We start from the raw sequence: 18,826 nt of genomic DNA, 5'->3' as shown, positions 1-18,826 counted from the left end.
CTGCGCACATTTAAATGGATGGAGTGGAGAGGGGCGGCAACTCACAGATGCTGGGAGTCACCCCGGTTCATACCGCCTGATCTATCAGGAGTTTTTCTGGAGTCCAGTGTGAGCTAGGGGTTTAACTCAGCTCTTTTTCCCAGGGAATTAACACAGGGACTCCCAGCACTATTGACATTTGGGGCCAGATAAGTCCTTGGTGAGGGGAGGAGAAGGGCTGTCCTGGGCACTGTGGGTGTTTCGCACCATCCACTCAGCAGCACACACACAGCCACCGGGCATGACCCCCGAAAGTGTCTACAAATACTGCCATGTCCCCTGGAGGGCAGCACCGTCCCCAGTTGATGACCACTGGTTCAAACTAGAGGCCACTGGTGCACTTGAGGCACCAGCTGTACAGCGGAAGTTGCTGAGTCAGCTGCCACCCCCCCAGTCGCCAGAAGTCAGGGGAGGTGAGGAGACTCCTGATGGTAGAGCTGGAGGCTGCCGTCAGAAAAGGTCTGGCCCTCACTCAGGGGCAGCACGGGAAGTTTGGTCCAGCCCTTGATGATAACTGTAATACTAATAGCTACAATATTGTTTACTCGGTGTGAGGCGAAACTGGGGCCGTCTTGCTGGCTGGGCCACTCATCTGACCTTCCCAACCCTACTAGGGGCTGGGCACTGCCAACGGCCTGTCATGCAGATGAGAAAGTTCAGCCACAGGGAGTCAACCCTGCCCAGGCAAGGTCAGAGGGCCAACAGGAAGTGTGAAAGGTAGGGTGATAGCTTGCAATGAATTATGACACTGGAGCAGAAGGGTGCCAATCCGAGTAAAGTCAGGCAGTCCGCGAAGCTCGAAGCTCGCTCCCCCTTGCCCCACCGCGAACCCCAGCTGTAAGTCTTGCTCTTTGATGTTCCCGCCAGGCGGGGCTGAGGTGGCCCAGACAGCTGCAAACCCAAAGCCCAACGGAAGTGTCTGGGGCGGGAGGGGGCGGGACGGGGCGGGAGGGGGCGGGGGGGGGGGGACGCATGGACCCCTCGACCCTCCATCAGCGTCCACAAGCAACCCCAGCATAAAGTGGAAGGAGAGTCGCGGTTTTCCCGACTCCGCAGCTTTAAGACAAGTCCTCCTGGGGCCAACCACCCCCCACCCCCAAACAACCGCAGCTCCAGAGCCCCAGCTCGATCCCACCAGGAGCCCTCCTCGTGATACAAGGTTTCTGGGGAATGGTACTTAAATGGGATGCGGGCGGAAGGGCCGCAAACAGAGAAACTGAGGCAGGGCCTTCCGGGCCGGAGTAGGGTGTGGTGGTGGAAAGCGGGATCTCCCGGCTGCTTGTTTACCCGGCGTCTCCCTTCCGCTGCCCAGTCTCTGGGGACAAACCCCAGTCGCCGCCCCAGGGCGGACAGGGGTGGGAGCACCTAGTACTGATAGCGCCTGAAGGTCTCCCACCAACGCCCGGAGTGGGTCGCTGGAGAGGAAGCATCATCCTCCACCCCCGCCCCCACCATCCTGGGCGGGACCAGGGGGCGGAGCGAACGGGTGACAGGCCGTGACGCTGGCCGGTCTTCTCTTATATAGGCACCCGGGGGCGCGCAGGGACCGTGCTTCGTCGTTGCCGCCGCCGTCGCCGCCACTGCCACCGCCACCGCGTCCACCTCCCGCTTCCCACCACAGCTCCTAGCATAGCCGCCACCGCCACCGCGTCCACAACCAGCGCCACCGCCATGCGCGAGATCGTGCACCTGCAGGCCGGCCAGTGCGGCAATCAGATCGGGGCCAAGGTGCGCGAGGGACCGGGTCCCCGCTAGGCGGCCGGGAAGAGCAGAGCTAGGTCCTTGCGCTCCGCGGAGCTCCCTCGCCTTGGGCCTTTTGGCAGACGGAGTCCCCAGGAGGCTAGCACCCCAAGGACAATGGGGGAGGGGACGCAAGGGCTGGGCCAGGCTGGGAACAAAGAGGACGATATGGGGTGGGGCCCAGCCTTCTGTCTGCTGGGCACAGCTGGCTTCACAGCTGGCCCACTGTCCCCTGCACGCGCACAAAGAGTCCCAGCCTCGCGGGGGGCTGCAGCCAGGGCACACTGACACCAGCAGTCTTGGCTGGAGTGGTGACTCTGCTTCACCCCGCCCCCACGTCTCCCTTCTTGCTGTTTCATCCATGCCTCCCCACCAGCCTCTAGGTACCCTGTTCACCTTGCTGGGAGACAGGTGGCAGCCAGGGAGGTGGTTGGGGGTCCTGAGCTGGGAAGATGGAAGTCAGGGCAGGCCTGGATCCCCTCTCCTGCTCCATCGGTTCTTATCACCGCCGCTACCCCTTTAGTTCTGGGAGGTGATCAGTGATGAGCATGGCATCGACCCCACGGGCACATATCACGGGGACAGTGACCTGCAGCTGGAGAGAATCAACGTATACTACAATGAGGCCACAGGTAGGGTGGAGGGGCACCTTGGGGAGCAGTGGTGGGGAGGAGTTGGGAGGGGACTGCATGCTGGTTCCTGGCACTCACCCCAGCTGACCTCCATCTGCTTCCCTGCAGGAGGAAATTACGTACCCAGAGCTGTGCTGGTGGACCTGGAGCCAGGCACCATGGACTCAGTTCGCTCTGGCCCCTTTGGCCAAATCTTTCGGCCTGACAACTTTGTATTTGGTGAGTCCTGGGCATGGAGCACAGACAGGGAAGCCCCCCTTTTCCTTTCACTTTCAAATGCTTAAGGAAAATTCTCCACCGTGAGCCCCCCAACCCAGGGAGGGAAGTGGCCGTGGCAGCCAGGGTTGTGAAGGCAACATGCAGGGCCACCGTGGGACCCCAGGGGAGGCGTCCGATACAGGCCTGTGCACAGATCCCAGCTCTGCCACTTCATGCATCCTACAAATAATTATTGAGCACCTACTGCATGCCAGGCCCTGGCAATACAGCTGAGATAAAAACAGACCAAGCTCTCTTTCTGCCTGGAGCTGATGTCCTGGTGGAGGGAGGTGAAAGGACCATATAAATAAGTAAAGCTCAGGCATAGACCCTGTCAGCTGGGCAACGTTGGGCTGGCTCCTCAGCCTCTCTGTGCCTGTCTCTTCATCTTTAAAATAGGGATTATAAAAAATCTATTTCACAGGGTTGTGAGGCTTAAAGCCATTGATATGTGTAAAGAATTTAGAACAATGCCAAGCACAGAGGAAAAGGTGAATTAGCATTTTTTTGTTGTTTTCATTATCACCATTATTAATGCCGACAACCTAAAAGGTGATTAGGGCATTGAAGGCAGGAAAAGTATGCAAGGCAGAGAAAAGAGCTGAAGGGGGGCAAGGATAGAAGCAGAGAGGACAATTAATAATAATAACAAAATCACAATAATTTATGTCATCTATAACAATCTCATTATTATTCAACCACCAGGGTGGCTGGAGGTGGGGCCAAACGGGCTCTTCCTTAACTGCCTGCATGTCCCCTTCCCGTCCCCTGCAGGGCAGTCCGGAGCCGGCAACAACTGGGCCAAGGGCCACTACACAGAGGGTGCGGAGTTGGTGGACGCCGTCCTGGACGTGGTGCGGAAGGAGGCCGAGAGCTGCGACTGCCTACAGGGCTTCCAGCTGACGCACTCGCTGGGCGGAGGCACGGGGTCCGGAATGGGTACGCTGCTCATCAGCAAGATCCGGGAGGAGTTTCCCGACAGGATCATGAACACCTTCAGTGTGGTGCCATCGCCCAAGGTGTCAGACACGGTGGTGGAGCCGTACAACGCCACGCTGTCCGTGCACCAGCTGGTGGAGAACACGGACGAGACCTACTGCATCGACAACGAGGCGCTCTACGACATCTGCTTCCGCACGCTCAAGCTCACCACGCCCACCTACGGGGACCTCAACCACCTGGTGTCCGCCACCATGAGCGGGGTCACCACCTGCCTGCGCTTCCCCGGCCAGCTCAACGCTGACCTGCGCAAGCTGGCCGTGAACATGGTGCCCTTCCCGCGCCTGCATTTCTTCATGCCCGGCTTCGCCCCGCTCACCAGCCGGGGCAGCCAGCAGTACCGCGCGCTCACGGTGCCCGAGCTCACGCAGCAGATGTTCGACGCCAAGAACATGATGGCCGCCTGCGACCCCCGCCACGGCCGCTACCTGACGGTGGCCGCCGTGTTCCGCGGCCGCATGTCCATGAAGGAGGTGGACGAGCAGATGCTGAGCGTGCAGAGCAAGAACAGCAGCTACTTCGTGGAGTGGATCCCCAACAACGTGAAGACGGCCGTGTGCGACATCCCGCCCCGGGGCCTGAAGATGGCAGCCACCTTCATCGGCAACAGCACGGCCATCCAGGAGCTGTTCAAGCGCATCTCGGAGCAGTTCACGGCCATGTTCCGGCGCAAGGCCTTCCTGCACTGGTACACGGGCGAGGGCATGGACGAGATGGAGTTCACAGAGGCCGAGAGCAACATGAACGACCTGGTGTCCGAGTACCAGCAGTACCAGGACGCCACGGCCGAGGAGGGCGAGTTCGAGGAAGAGGCTGAAGAGGAGGTGGCCTAGGGCCACCTCACGCGCTTCGTGTCTGCCCCCGCCCCCGGAGGCCCCTTACTTTTGACCCCCTGGAGCCCCTCTTGGGCCCTGAGAACCCTGCCTCACCTCTAAGCCTGATTCGCTTCAGACCCTCTGACCTTACAACCTTCACTTCACCCCTGACTTCAGCTGACCTTTGACCCTTGAGCCCCACTTTGCCCCACATTTAACTCCATGAACCCTGTTTCACCCCAGCCTCCCTTTCATTTTTGACCTTCCTAGGGAATCCAACACACCCCCAGACCAAGAAGCCCCAATTTACTTTTGACACCCCTCTCACTGAGCATCTCTTTGGCTCTGACCTTGCTTCACCTTTGACCCCATAAGCCCACCTGCCCTCTGACCTTGCCTTCTCTCTGACTCCTATAAGCCCCCTGTTTCATCCCTGAACTCAGTCCCCTTGGCTCCAACTGACCTTGGCTTTCCAGGGGTCATGAGGGGCTGCTGTGGAGGGAGAAGCCCTGGATCATGTGCACAAGAGAGGCTGTGCCCCCAAACCTCCCCCCTCCTCCCCTCTGCCTCATCCTTAATAAATAAATTAATTATTGTCCTGCCATGCTTCTACTGAGTGCATTTTCCATCTCTACATGGGAAGGCCAACAAACAAGGGTGCCCCCCTTCCTACAGGATAGAGGTGGGCTCTGAAGGGACATCTGGTCAGGGGTAGGAGGGTAGGAGGGTAGGAGGTACAAATTCTGGAGTCAGACCAGGCTATGCCACTAACTGTATGGTGTTAAGTAAGCCATTTGCCCTCTCTGATCCTTGATTTGCTCATCTGTAAAATGGGATCATATATTTCCCCCCACAATCCCTAAACACTCACCCCAGGAATGTTTGTGAAGATTCGAGATCTTGTGGGACATTGCCTGGCACAGGGAGTGCTTGATGATGGAGCTGCTGCCATTCTCTGTGGGGCATCTAGCAAGTATGGAAAGCAAAGGGGGAGGTCTCTAGGGAAGGGTTCTGGGGAGATAGCAGCCTGGAGCTAGCATGCAAGGGACAGTCCCGTCAAATAACAGGCACTAACATGGATGGAGCACTCTGGCATCCTGGTACATGCCCCATCTCATGCAACCCTCACACCAACCATGTCTGAGCTTTTATCTTTTTTCAGCCAAGGTTTAGAGATGAAATGTAGCAGTTCACTTTACTGGTGTAACTACCCCCAAAAGTTAGGGGCTTTGAACAACAACACTTATTCATTTTGTGCCCAGATCTGTAATTTGGGCGAGGCTCCTAAGGGCAGCCTGTCTCTGCTCCCCGTGGCATCAGCTAGGGAATCTCTGCTGGAGGCTAGGGATTAATTTTCAAGGTAGCTCCCTTATGTGGCTGCCAATTTTATGCCAACTGTTGTCTGGGGTCACGGCAGGGGCAGAGAGGAGGGTGTCAGTACCTCTCTAGAGGTGCTGTGGGCTTCCTCACAAGCATGGTGGTCAAGTTCCCCAAAAGCAACTATCCCAGGAGATCAAAAATGCATTGCATTTTTCTGACCTAGCTTCAAAGGGCACTTGGTGTCCTCTAGACTCATCCAGACTCAAGTAGAGTGTAGAGAGTGTAGAGAGGCAAGATTCCATATGAGCATGTGGGGTGGGAGATATCGCTGTGGCCATCTTTGGAAATTACACTTCGGTCCCATGACTATGAAGCAGTGAGCTGGGGTTCAAAGCCTGGCAGTTTAGGTCTAGAACTCTGATTCCACTTTATCACCTAGAGTTTAGTGTAGGACCATCCAAGGCATGTAAAGCAGAAAGGGATTTAATACAAGGATTTAGAGGCTTACAACACCATTGGAGGAGCTGAGAGAGTAGGCTGTAAGCAAATGCCTCTTAAACTTCAGTGTGCAAAAGAATCACAGGGAACACTTTGCCAGTGCATAGCTTCCTAGGCTCCACCCTAGAATTTCTGATTCAGCAGGTCTGGGGGGTGGACCCAAGACCTTGCATTTTTAACAAGTTCCCAGGTGATACTGATGAATGTGCCTATGAGACCACATTTTGAGCAGCCCTGGGACACTCAAAGGTCGGGACAGCACAAAGCTGACTACCAAAGAGCTGCCCCAGCTGCTTAGTCAGAAAGGTGGAGAGTCAGCAGGCTGCCATCAGAACTATTAAGTTCAAGAATACCTCCCAAGACCCACAGAGATGAACAAAAATTAAGTAAAATGAATAGAAAATAAAATTAATTAAAATAAATATCCAACAGGATTCATACACACACGCAGAGGAAGAGGGTCTACCTCGCTTCCAGCTTCCAAACCTCTCAAGCATTTCTAATTGGTAGGATGAGTTCTGCATCCAAAACCAGAGCTGCAAAGCAGTCTAGGAGACGTAGTTTTTCCCAGCTTCTGCAGTAGAAAGGAAGGCGAGCCAGGAGAGAAAGAAGAGCCAATCAACTATTCTCACTACACTCTATGCTGGACCATTGGACCTGCACTGAGGCCCCAGCTCATTCACTGGGTCCTACTGCTGTCAGAAGGTAGGAGAAGTGTGAGAAAGGCAGCCCGGATATTCAGCCCACAGCGACCCGCATGTGAGCAGGCCCAGCACAGAACTGGGTGGTAGAGCAGACGATAAACTAGGCACTGAACTTGCTGCCTTTGTCATCTCAAATGTAATGGGCCACAAAAGACCTCCCTATTCACCCCTAAAACATCCCCTTTCTCAATAAAGTGGTACCATCCCATCGCTAAACCCCAAATCTAGGAGTCAGCCTTGATTCGCTGTTTCCTACACCCAGCATGCTCCTCCTATCTTCTGTTGAATGCAGTTGTCTCTGCCTCCAAAATGTACCCTGAACCTGATCTCTTCTCCCCACCTGTCGATATTCTGCTCTAAGTCACCATTGTTGTTCACTGTGACAACCCATCCAGTCGCTTCCCTGTGCCCCCTGCTGCCACGCCCACCCCCCTGTAGTGTGTCCTCCTTCCACAACAGCCAGAGATGAGCCTTTATAAATGCAAATAAGAACATGTCCCTCCCCTGCTCAAAACTGCCTCATGACTCACTCAGATTGAAACCCAAATTTGCACCTTGGTCTTCACTCCCTGCTGACTACACCCCATCAACCTCCCTCTCACTCATTAAACTGAAACTACAGGGGCCTTTATCATGTGCTCAATCATATCAAGCTCAATTCAACCTCACGGCCTTTACAAACGTTGTTTCTTTTCCCCAAAGGTGTGAATAGCTAGCCCTTTTCACGGACAGGTTTCAGCTCAAATGATGCCTCCTTTGAGCAGCCTCCCTGCAACTCTAAATTAGCACCCAGGAGCTCTCCAACACTTACTTAGCCATCCACTTGTTTCTTTTGTCTGTCTCCTTACCTCCCCACTGGAATGTAAGGTTCAGGAGGACAGGGATCTCTTCTACCTCAGTCACCACGTGCCTAGAACAGCTTGATGCAACACAGGCCCTCAGCAATTATTTGGTGAATGGATGGGCAAGTGAATGAATGACTTCATGCCACCTGAAAGGTGAGAGTTTTGTTTTCCTCACATTAACATGGGAAACGAAGACACAGAGGGTGTGGGGCAGCTTCTAAAATGGCCCAAATGACCCCCATTTCCCCCCATTCATGCCCTTGTATGTTCTCTCCTTGAGTGCCAGCTGGACCTGGCAATGGCTTCTAACCAACAAGTTATTGCAAAGGTGATACAATGCCATTTCTGAGACTGGATTACAAAAGGCTGTGGCTTCTGTCTTGAGGAACTCCATTGTCATCTCAGCCTGTGGGAACTGGCAAAGCAAGCAGCACATTGGGAAGGTTTACAAGGCTGAGAATGGAAGGCAGCCTCTGGCCAGCAGCCAGCAAGGGATGGAGGCCCTCGGTGCAACAATGCAAATGAACTAAATCCAGCCAGCAGTCCCCCAGTGAGCTTAGAAGAGCTTCTTCTCCGGTCGAACCTCCATACAAGGCCACAGCCCAACAGACACACCTAGTTATGGCTGAGACACCCTGTAGTAGAGGACCCAGCTAAGCTGTGCCCAGAGTCCTGGGCCCCCACAGAAACTGTCAGATCGTAAATGTGTGTTCTTTTAAGCCACTAACTTCAGGACATTTGATACACAGCAATAGTAACTAATACAGAGAGATCAAATGACTTACCTAAGGTCACACAGACACTAAAGAACTGAATCAAGTCTTGAACCCAGGTTTCTCTGATGCCAAAATCATTCTCTTAACCACTTACTTGACCTATTTTTCATAATAACAACACCTACCCAAAGTTTGATTCAGGTCTGCAAGTGTGTCTATGGATCCTTGTATTTCAACATGACATCTGCATGCCTGCATGTCTGTCTCTTTCCGAGTCTGCAGCTCTGCTTGGGTATGTCCAACTGTGTCTCTTTCCAGGCATGTAACTGTGTCTGGCTATGAACCAGACTTGTGGCTGAGCCCTTACGCTGTCTGTCTGTCCGTTACTGCTCCAGTATATGTCTGTGCTCTATGCATTTCTCTGTCGTCTGGGTCCATTTCTCCATCATCTTGTTTGTATTGACAGTTGTGATCTCTGCACACGTGTCTGTCTGTCTGTGGCTTCCATCTGGAAGGGTTTGCACCTGAGTCTGTGTCTCACCTGTCTGCATCTACCACCTGGCTGGGTGAGGACTGCTGCTTGTGCATGCTGTCCCTCTCTGCTTGTCAGTTTGTGTCCATGGCTGTGTTCTGCCTATATGACTTGGTATCTCTGTGTCTGTCTACTAACTGCGACTGTTCTGGCCTGTTTGTGACAGTCACTTCCCAGCTCTGTGTGTGTGTGCGTGTGCGTGTGTGTGTGTGTGTGTGTGTGTGTCTGTGCCCATGTTCTGACTGCTATTGGCTGCCTGCCTCACCAGTGCCTTCAGTTGAATCTCTGGTCTAGCTCCCTCTGGTGGTCCCACAAGGAATATCTGGTGCAGATAGACCAAAGGAAAGAAGAGTTGAAGGAAGAGGAAGCATTTTTGGCAAATTGTGAATCCTGGGCTGTACAGAGAGGGGAAGGCTTGGGTGTGACAGCAGGGACCAGACCTGGTCTGGCCTGGCCTGGCAAGATGGGACTGGGATCCTGCCTCTGAGCCACCCATTGCCACCCATACTGGGGAAGGAGACAGGATGCCTGGTTTTCTCACAGTAGGTGGGGGCAGGGGCCTCCCTCCGGGGACGTCACCCATTAAACTTCCTCTCTCAGCCACACAGGAAGCTGAGCCTACTCAGGGCCCAGCCCTGAGCAAGCACAGGCCCCAGGACCCCTGGGGAAAGGGCCTCACTGACCAGCCCTGCAGGGACCATGGAATCCAGAGCTGAGTAAGAGCATCCCTCCCCTATCCTCTGGACCAAGATTCACAGACCAGGCTTGGGCTAGGGCCAAGGGGAGAGGGGCTGGGTCAGGCTGGGGAGGGACTCAGGGCCACGGAGCAGATGGCCAGAATCACGGCAGGACTCAGCTGGCTTAGAATATGGACTCCACTCTCAGACACACTCAGGCCACTCGCAGCCCCTTCCCCCTTCTTTCTCCTCTCGCTTTCTCTCTCCTTCTCCCCTCCCACTCTTATGCAACTAAGTTTGTAGCTCTGAGTGTGCACCTCACCTCTTGGTGTATCTGAGCGACGGGGAACATGGTTTCTGGGGGCCAGCAGGGTGAGAGAGGACTCTGTGACCCTGTGTGTGAGTACTTGTGTGGGACTTTAATCAACATGAGGGCCAAGTGACAGGGGTCTCCAGGTGAGGGACAGTGTGTCTGCCGTCAGCCCCCATCCACTTCCTCTGCTGCCCTCCAGGTATCTCTCTATCTCTCTCCTCATTATCTCCCTCCCTGAGTGCAGTCTCAGCATGCTCTGTATCGTGGGTGGGAGGCGGGAAGAAGAGGAAGGCAGAGACCCCAGGGCTCTCAGAAGTACTAGCACATGCTGCCCTCCTTTCTCTGGTGAGGAATTTGGGGTCACCCCTGGGGCCTCATGGAGTGCCATACAGAGATGCAAAAGACAGGGCCTCTTGCTCTCAAGACCCCCGAGATGCCTGCACATTTACCCAATCACACAGCCACACAAGAAAACATGGACTTTTCACTATGTTTCATCTTGGCCAACACTTTCACAGTCCTACCCGACACATACGCTGGTCAGCCTCATCCTTTCAGGCAACACAAGATTGAATCACACATGCACACACATCTGCATGCTCACACAAGTCATGCACACACACCTGCATGCTCACACAAGTTATACACACAGGCATGTGGTTATACAAATCTTGCCCCTGTATGCACAGTCACACTCCCTCACTCTGCTTCATACTCTCATTCACACAATCAACACCATCACATGCACATCCTCACATGACCTACACAATCACTGCCACAAACTCTTGGGGATCGTGCATACAACTGCACAAGTCACACAGACACACACAATCACACACATGTGCAGACACCACAGACACAACCACACACACAGAAGCAAGTTCATGAACCCATTAAGCCCTTTCTTGTCCCACAGAGGGGGTCCTCCTGCCATGTTTGATTGGTTCTTTGAAGCAGCCTGCCCTGCCTCTCTACAGGAGGGTGAGTGGGGGAGGGCCTCAGGTGAGGGGGGTGGAGATGGAAGGTGGGCCTGGGGCCCTGAACTTAGAGGCCTACTTCCCCTGCAGATCCCCCCATCCTGCGGCAGTTCCCCCCAGACTTCAGGGACCAGGTATGCATGCTGGGTCCTTGCTCCTCTGTGGCCTGGGTCAGTCTCCCTGGGGGTGAATGTGGGGCCCAACCTGAGTGGCCAAGCAGTATGTGCTTTTCTCTGCCCCCAGGAAGCTATGCAGATGGTGCCTAAATTCTGCTTCCCTTTTGATGTGGAAAGGTACGTAAGAAAGCAGACATCCAGAGACCTAGGGACCCAAGGACTCAAGGATTCAGACACAAAGGGACCAGAGGAATCAGGGACCCTAACAACTGGGGACTTATACACCCAGGACCCTAGAATGGTGGTGGAGCAACAGTACGAGGAGCATTGTTGGGGATGCAGGGAGCAGGGGCCCCCAAGGTCTCTGAGACCATTTTCTACCTCTAGGGAACCTCCCAGGCATGCTGTACAGCATTTCACCTTCGCCCTCACGGACCTAACCGGCACCCGTAGATTTGGTTTCTGCCGCCTACGTGCTGGTGCCCACAGTTGTCTTTGCATCCTCAGGTGTGAAATATGGATGTGAGGGGTGGGTCTCGACCTAGGGGCACTTCATGGAACCGATGTCCTCTCCCTACAGCCACCTGCCCTGGTTTGAGGTGTTTTACAAGCTGCTGAACACAGTGGGGGATCTCCTGGCCCAGGACCAAGTGAGGCCAACCTCTGTCCCGCTCGCTCCGCGGGAATCGTGCCCCCAGCCCAGCAAGCCCCCAGCCCTGCTCAGAACTCTCAGGCCAGACCTGAGCCCCTTGCCTCTTCTCAGAATGCCCAGCTTGAGCCAAGGTCTTCAGAATTCCCAACGCACATTTTGACCAGACACCTCACCCCTACCCAGGTCTCAGAGGTCGAGGAACTTCTAAGTCGGCTGCAGCAGACCCTGCCAGAGACTCAGACCTCCGTGGAGCTGGTGAGTAGACCTGAACTCCTGGGTGTCGGACTCCAGGTGGATGGGGAGGCAGCGCCCCAGCCCAGAGCACCATACAGCTACGCCTCTCCCCCAGGGCAGCGGAGTGATGATCTCCAGTACACCCAGCATCCTGCCCCCTGCCCCCGGGAACATTAGGCCGGTGAGCAGGGCTAGGGACCTGGAAGGTTGGGATCCCATGTGAATCCAACCCCTGACTGATAAGTTCCCCCACCCCTGCCAATCCCTCCTACACCAGCTTTCCTGTTTCGTGGCCCCTGACTCCGGCCGCCTGCCATCCATTCCTGAGAACGTGAGTGGACACCTGGGAGGGGGCTGTGGGTGCGGGAGGAGGCCTCGAAACCCGCAGGGGCTGTCAGATCCCGTGGACCCTCGGGCCCAGCACTGCTCTGTGTCCCTCAGAGGAACCTAACAGAGCTGGTGGTGGCAGTGACCGACGAGAACATCGTGGGGCTGTTCGCGGCGCTCCTGGCTGAGCGGAGAGTCTTGCTCACCGCCAGCAAGCTGAGCACGGTGAGACTGACAGGGCCAGCACGGATTCCTACTCTAAACTAATCGGGCGACACCTATGGGCAAAATGCTGGCTCTACCCCTTTGAAGGTCAGGGTCAAGTTGAACCCTGGCTCTGATCTTGTAGGGGGAATCAGTAGCGCCGTAGCCCCAGTTTGTGAGCTACTCTTTGGGAGCAGAGTTCAGACTCCACCCACTGTGGGCCATAATAAGACTGGCCCTGCCCACTGCAGGGGTGAGAGTAAGGAGTGCCCAATTCTAGCTCTGTCCCTGGAGGGAGAACAAGGATGGTAGGGGGAGGAGGCTGAATGTTGACTCCGCTCCTAGGGCGGGACCAGGGAAGATGAATTCTCGCTCCGCCTCTTTCGGAGTAGGGTCTGGGGAGCGAGTTGTGGCCCCACCCCTAGAGGCGGGACTAGGGCGGGCTCAGTGACAGCTCTGCCTCATTGGTGTGGAGCCAGTGGGCTGAGTCTAAACTCTATCCCTAAGGAGAGGGATCCTGGAGGGTTGCGTATTAGCTCCAAAGCCTAGAGGGAGGGACTTGGACGTGCTGAGTCCTGGCTCCACCTGCTCCAAGCACTGTAAGTTGCCAGATTCTAGGTCTCCACGTGATTTCTAAAGGGGTGTGAATTTTCACCTCTTACCCAGTAGCGTGTGGGTAAGGTGAGGTGGGTGGGAAATGGAGCTGGGAGAGCCACCATCCCAGAGAGGGTTCTTGAAGCTGGGGGTCCAGGCCCTGAATCTACGGTACCCATCCGTCCTCAGCTGACCTCATGCGTCCACGCGTCCTGTGCCCTGCTGTACCCCATGCGATGGGAGCATGTGCTGATACCCACGCTGCCACCGCACCTGCTGGACTACTGCTGGTGAGGGGCGGTGTGTGGGAGTGGACAGGACCTGGGGTCCTGGGCACCAGGGGGCGGCCCCCACATCACCCTGCTCACCCTGTCCTCCCTAGCGCTCCCATGCCCTACCTCATCGGAGTCCACTCCAGTCTCACCGAGGTGAGTGGGGGTGGTCAGGGACTGCGGGGACAGGCAGAGTTGTCCCCTCCCTGCCAGGGATCCTCAGGCTCTGAGCGTGGTACCCCCTACCATCCTCCATCACAGAGAGTGCTGGAGAAAGGCCTAGAGGACGTCGTGATGATGAACGTGGACTCCAATATCTTAGAGACGCCCTTTGATGACGTGCAGGCGCTGCCCCCAGACGTGGTCAGTGTCACCCTTCCTGCCCTCCTGGCGCAGCGGGGAGGCAGAGGCCCCAAACCCACTGGCTCAGTGCCGCTCCCTTGTCCTCCAGGTGTCCCTGCTGAGGCTGCGGCTAAGGAAGGTTGCACTGGCCCCGGGAGAAGGGGTGTCCCATCTTTTCCTCAAAGCCCAGGCACTGCTCTTTGGGGGTTACCGCGATGCTCTGGTCTGCAGCCCGGTGAGCAGCTGGGACGCTGAGGGAGTGGCCTTGTGGGCCATGAAGGATTCAGAATAATGCTGATACCTATCATTTATAGAGTGCTTACTCTGTGCCTCCATTTGCCCATAAAATAAAATCCAGATGGTACCCCCCAAAAGGATGGCGTAAGTCAGTAAATGGGCATGTGCAAAATGCTTGGATAGTGCCTGGAACATCATGAGTACTCAAATACTAGGTTCTACTATCTTGTCTAAAGCTCACAACAGTACTATCAGCTAGATACCATTATGGACCCATTTCACATATGAGGAAACCGAGGCGTGGAGAAGTTCTACAGTGGGCGAGTGTTAAAGCCAGGACTTCGATCTGCTGGCTTTCTAACACCTTCAGCTCAGTTTTTCACAATTCTATAACAACTTGAAGGTGGGGAGATTTATCATTTAGGCATCTGATGTTCCTGTCAGCATTGCCTTTACGACTCATCCAGAATCTGTCCATTTCTCCCCCTCTTCTGTCTTCACCCTGGTCTGGTCCCCATTATTGCTCATCTGGATCAATGTACTTGCCTCCCCAATGAGTCCCCTCTCCTGGGCTTCCACCATCACACCCCATAGTCTTTCTTCCCCAAAGCAGTCAGAGGTCACCTGTGAGCACCGACATCACTTCTCCTGCCTCTGTTCCAGGCCTCCAGGCCTCCTACCTCCTTCTGGGTAAAAGCTCAAGTCCTCTCCATGGCTCACAGGCCAAGGTCTTCAGAATCCCCAGGGGCTTCACAAGCCCCTGCCCAAGATCAGGCATACAGCAGGCACTCAATTACCATTTGCTACGTAGATATATGGTAGAAGGAGGGAGATAGCTGGCGTCCAGGAGAGCTTCAAGGAGCTTAGGATGTGGGTCCTTCTTCCAGGGTGAGCCTGTGATCTTCAGTGAAGAAGCATTCTTAGCCCAGAAGCCTGGATCTCCCCTGCAAGCTTTCCACCAGCGGGCTGTGCACCTGCAGCTGTTCAAACAGGTGCGCCAGAGCCTTAAGGGCGGGACTGGAGCCGGAGGGTTGAGGTTAGGAGCACAAACGCCTGGGGCGTGTGGGCTAAAGTCGGTCTGGCCAGATCTCCCGCTCTGGGTTGGGGAGGCAGGACTGAACTCGATTTCTTAAAGATGAGAGCCCCAGTCCTGACTTCCTAAGGGACAAAAATCCACTCCTTGGTTCCCGGGGAGATGAGTCTTGGACCAAATTCCTGGCTCTGGAGCGGGAGTCTGTGCTGGCCTTCAGAAGGGGCGTGCCCTGAGAGCTACCTCCTTCGGCTTGGAAGATGGAGGCGGGCCTGACTCCTCGGCCCTAGGCACCTGGGAGGGGACTGAAGCGGGGCCAGACTCCTGGGTTCCTGGATGAAGGTGGATGGACTCCGGGATCTTTCAGTGCGGGAGAGGGTTCTAGGGTGCCTGAAGGTGGGGTCGACCCCTTCCAGGTCACTGAGAGGTGTGTAGTCTGGAGTGGCAGAACCGGACTTCCCGGTCCCTGTGAGGGGCGGGGTCTGGCCCCTGACCTCAGGTCCTGAGGGGGCGGGGGAGGGGAAGGGTTGGACTTCTGGTTTCCGGAGGTGGCTCCAGACCTCCTGGGTCCTGGGGTGGGACCCTACAGGAGTCAGGAATGCCTTTTACGTCTTGAGGGCGAGAGGACTCTAGTCCTCACATTCAGATGTATTGGTGGCAGCCCTGCGTGTGACTCTCTGACCCTTTCCCCCACCCTCAGTTCATTGAAGGCCGGCTGCAGAAGCTTAACACAGGAGAGGGCTTCTCAGATCTCTTTGAGCAGGAGATCACCTGCAGCGGGGCCTCCTCAGGTGAGCCCAGCACCCAGCCCAGAGTCCCCACCCCACCAGCAGCACCCAACCTGAGCCTGCCTGCCATGACCACGTTCTTTCCTCACTCCAGGCACCCTTCGCTCCTACCAGCTCTGGGCCGACAACCTAAAGGTATTAACACTGAACACTTGTTTCGTTTATTATTGGATTAATTTAATCCCACAACAGTCCCCAAATAGGGTCATCATTTGCTCACTTATAGAGGTGAAGAAATTAGGGCACAGAGAGGGAGAAGGGCTGGTCCATCATCACACACCCTGGGGTGAAGTACAGTCTGGGGTAGCCCCAGATGGCCAAGCCTCTCTTGATGTTCTCTTCCCAGAAAGGTGGTGGTGCCCTCCTGCATTCCGTCAAGGCCAAGACCCAACCAGCTGTCAGAAACATGTACCGCTCGGTAATATTGGGCTAGACAGGCCATTTACTGGGGTGACAGAGGACATTTTAACCCCATATTTAAAGTGCAAATATTTTTATCAACTAAACCAGTAGTTAAACCATTAACAATTTTTCCCACTTTTAGTTTCTATTCCCCATTCTCATTTCTGTTGGGATAATCTCTTTGCTACGTAAAATTGATGGCCAAGATTCATCAGGGGTTTTTGGTCCCTCTCAGACACTGCGAACCCTGCTTCCACCCTTGCGGGGTTTTCTCCCAAGCCCAAGTTTCCGGGGCCAGCTTTTGCAGCATCAAATTGTCTGTTCAATTTTATTCTTCACTTGGCTTTTGAACACATTTTTATGATGTTCTGCTTTTGCCACTCCCCATTTCATTTGGGCATTATTGTCCCAGGAATATTCCTTCTGTATTTGTAAAAGGGGCAAGAGACTTGTATTGACTCCTTAGGTTGTGTATGGGGAATTGTGAATACCATATTTGCCGTGTATAATGCATACTTTTTTGCCCAAATTTTTTAGGGAAAAATAAGAATGCTCATTATACACAGGTAGTACTAATACTGTGTCTATATAAATGTTTTTAATTCTTTTATTTGTGCTTATGTATTAAAAGTGTAACTCCAGAAAGTAATGATATCCATATGCAAAATAACACCCTGGAATACAATCATCGGTTTTGTTTCTAAGTATAAATACATTAAAAATTGAAATAAAAAATTAAAGGATTTTTTCCTGAAAGTTTGGGCCAGAAACACAGGTGTGCATTATACACAGGAGCACATACACAGCAAAATACAGGTGTATGTGTGAGACACAGATATGAATAGATGGCAAGATGCAGCTGTCTGAGGGAGCAGAGGGCTGAGTTCCTGAATGCCCAGTGTCAAAGCACCTCGAATCTAATTGTTTTGGCTTCACCATAGGCCAAGAGTGGCTTGAAGGGAGTGCAGAGCCTCCTGATGTACAAGGTAAGGCTTGTGGCCAATGGCCCGGGATGGGGGGGATGGGGAAACAGGCTCCCAGCTCACTGTCTCCCTAGGATAAGGATTCTGGCCTGCAGAGGGGAGGTTCCATGAGGGCTCTGTCCCTCACCAGTCGCTCAGATCACTTGCAGCAGCGCCTGCCAATAACCCAGCATTTTGGACAGGTAAGATGCCCCGCCCCTGCCTGACACACACACTTAGAATTATCACCAAGTCATCCTCCCATTCTCAATCTCCATCTAGACAGCTTGCCTCCCTCCTCCTGTACCCCAGTATCTGCTGACTACTTCATACTCACCCTCCTTTACACAGTCCCCTGACTCTGTAGCTCCTGGGGCCCCACCCCTCCAAACCTATCCTTCGCAGAACCGGCCCCTTCGCCCCAGCAGGAGACTCCGGCTGGAAGAGAGATCTTCTGAGTCCCTGCGGGAAAGGTAAGGCTCAAAGGCAGGGAAGAGGACAATGCTGGAAGTGGGAGACCAGGACTCATGGGCAAGATGGTCCCCAAATTTCCAAACAGCTGGGGATCTTGGGCAGATATCTGAAACTGCCCATCCTCACCCAGAACAATCCCACTGAGCCCTGAGAATGCCCAGGACTCGTGGGCAGAGGAAGCTCTGGACAGCAGCTTCCTGGGGTCTGGGGAAGAACTGGATCTGCTGGGTGAGATTCTGGACAGTCTGAGCATGGGACCCGCCAGGGCAAGCAGCCTGCGGCCCAGCCAGAGCCTAGACTGCTGCCACAGAGGGGACCTGGACAGCTGCCTCAGTCTGGTGAGCCCTCCAGCCTGCCCTACCTGCCCATCCAAATTGCCACCCTTCCCCCACCCAAAGTCTGGCAATTTGCTAATCTCCCCACCCCCATCCAGCCCAATTTACCAGAAAGACCAAGATGGCAGCCAGATGAGGACACCCCAGAGCCCCAGCCCCGTTCCCTGCCTGCCCACCTGCCCTCTCTGCAACACCCCCGACCTCCGGATACCACGAGCTCCTCGGAGAACCTCGCTCCCCAGCCACTCTCAGAGGCCAGCCAAGAAATCACTTCTTCATCCCAGTCTTTAGCAGCTTCTGCAGACTCAAGCAGCAGAGAGGACCTCAAGCCCACCCTCACAGAACCTCATTGTCAAATCCCGCATCTCTCCCCTCTCCACATGGCAGCCGGAGACCCCAGAGCTGAGGAGAGCCCCTGCTCCCAGCTCCACACAGCACCCACCCAGCCCAGCCCTCCAGAGAGCCCCCAACCTCTGGTCCCCACTGAGCACAACTCAGGTATCACCTGGACATCTCAACCCCTTGACTCTTCCTCCGATCCTGGTTCCCCAGAAAACCCCAGAGCCCAGCTTTCCGAGGGCCTGAGAGCAGAATATTCTCCCCTTCAGCCCCCCAAGGAGCCAGGAGCTCCCAGACCCCATGATAGCAACTGTCAGGAGCCCCAGGCCAGAAGTGGGCCCAGAGTTTCTGAGCTTAAAAAGTGTTTTGAAGGTTAAGGATTGGGCATCTGGAGGAGACACCATTCTCTCAATAAAGTCTCAAGAGGGTAAAGCTGGTTTTTTTCCTGGTGAG

General features: G+C 54.7%; 2 protein-coding genes across 9 annotated transcripts; both read left to right on the top strand.

Annotated features, from left to right (window-relative positions):
• Nucleotides 1-1,503: 1,503 nt before the first annotated feature.
• Nucleotides 1,504-4,997, top strand: TUBB4A (tubulin beta 4A class IVa). 2 transcript variants are annotated; one of them, XM_028519888.2, is made up of 4 exons: nt 1,504-1,767; nt 2,303-2,411; nt 2,520-2,630; nt 3,444-4,997. In XM_028519888.2, exons 1-4 carry the CDS (start codon nt 1,711-1,713, stop codon nt 4,499-4,501), a joined length of 1,335 nt encoding a protein of 444 aa, XP_028375689.1. In that variant the 5' UTR covers nt 1,504-1,710; the 3' UTR covers nt 4,502-4,997. The 2 variants fall into 2 exon arrangements, with proteins under 2 accessions (XP_028375689.1, XP_035888173.1); XM_036032280.1 differs by lacking the exon at nt 1,504-1,767 and adding an exon at nt 2,144-2,162.
• Nucleotides 4,998-9,356: 4,359 nt separating this feature from the next.
• On the top strand, nt 9,357-18,805 carry DENND1C (DENN domain containing 1C). Of its 7 annotated transcripts, none has more exons than XM_036032267.1 (23): nt 9,406-9,814; nt 11,005-11,069; nt 11,156-11,199; nt 11,309-11,358; nt 11,569-11,688; nt 11,762-11,831; nt 12,017-12,088; nt 12,183-12,248; nt 12,345-12,398; nt 12,509-12,619; nt 13,382-13,482; nt 13,575-13,620; nt 13,726-13,827; nt 13,916-14,041; nt 14,931-15,035; nt 15,774-15,864; nt 15,956-15,996; nt 16,208-16,279; nt 17,205-17,249; nt 17,321-17,428; nt 17,577-17,698; nt 17,830-18,037; nt 18,133-18,805. In XM_036032267.1, the coding sequence occupies exons 1-23, from the start codon at nt 9,798-9,800 to the stop codon at nt 18,748-18,750; spliced, it is 2,454 nt and encodes an 817-aa protein (XP_035888160.1). In that variant the 5' UTR covers nt 9,406-9,797; the 3' UTR covers nt 18,751-18,805. The 7 variants fall into 7 exon arrangements, 6 of the variants coding, with proteins under 6 accessions (XP_035888161.1, XP_035888160.1, XP_035888163.1 ...); XM_028521783.2 differs by having other exon boundaries at nt 9,411-9,814; nt 17,631-17,698; XM_036032268.1 differs by lacking the exon at nt 11,005-11,069 and having other exon boundaries at nt 9,398-9,814; nt 11,286-11,358.
• Nucleotides 18,806-18,826: the final 21 nt, after the last annotated feature.

The sequence above is a fragment of the Phyllostomus discolor genome, chromosome 8 (assembly GCF_004126475.2).
Source record: "Phyllostomus discolor isolate MPI-MPIP mPhyDis1 chromosome 8, mPhyDis1.pri.v3, whole genome shotgun sequence".
NCBI classification, from domain to species: Eukaryota; Metazoa; Chordata; class Mammalia; order Chiroptera; family Phyllostomidae; genus Phyllostomus; species Phyllostomus discolor.
The sequence above is the reverse complement of the archived record's forward strand: the minus strand, read 5'-3'. Positions and strand labels throughout refer to the sequence as shown.

Bases quoted from the DNA above. Each gene is read 5' to 3' on its own strand.
- TUBB4A (XM_028519888.2), top strand. From the start codon at position 1,711: ATGCGCGAGATCGTGCACCTGCAGGCCGGCCAGTGCGGCAATCAGATC. The intron at 2,412-2,519 runs GTAGGGTGGAGG...GCTTCCCTGCAG, and splicing joins ATACTACAATGAGGCCACAG to GAGGAAATTACGTACCCAGA. The intron at 2,631-3,443 runs GTGAGTCCTGGG...CGTCCCCTGCAG, and splicing joins GCCTGACAACTTTGTATTTG to GGCAGTCCGGAGCCGGCAAC.
- DENND1C (XM_036032267.1), top strand. The intron at 15,865-15,955 runs GTGAGCCCAGCA...TCCTCACTCCAG, and splicing joins CTGCAGCGGGGCCTCCTCAG to GCACCCTTCGCTCCTACCAG. The intron at 17,699-17,829 runs GTAAGGCTCAAA...ATCCTCACCCAG, and splicing joins TCTGAGTCCCTGCGGGAAAG to AACAATCCCACTGAGCCCTG.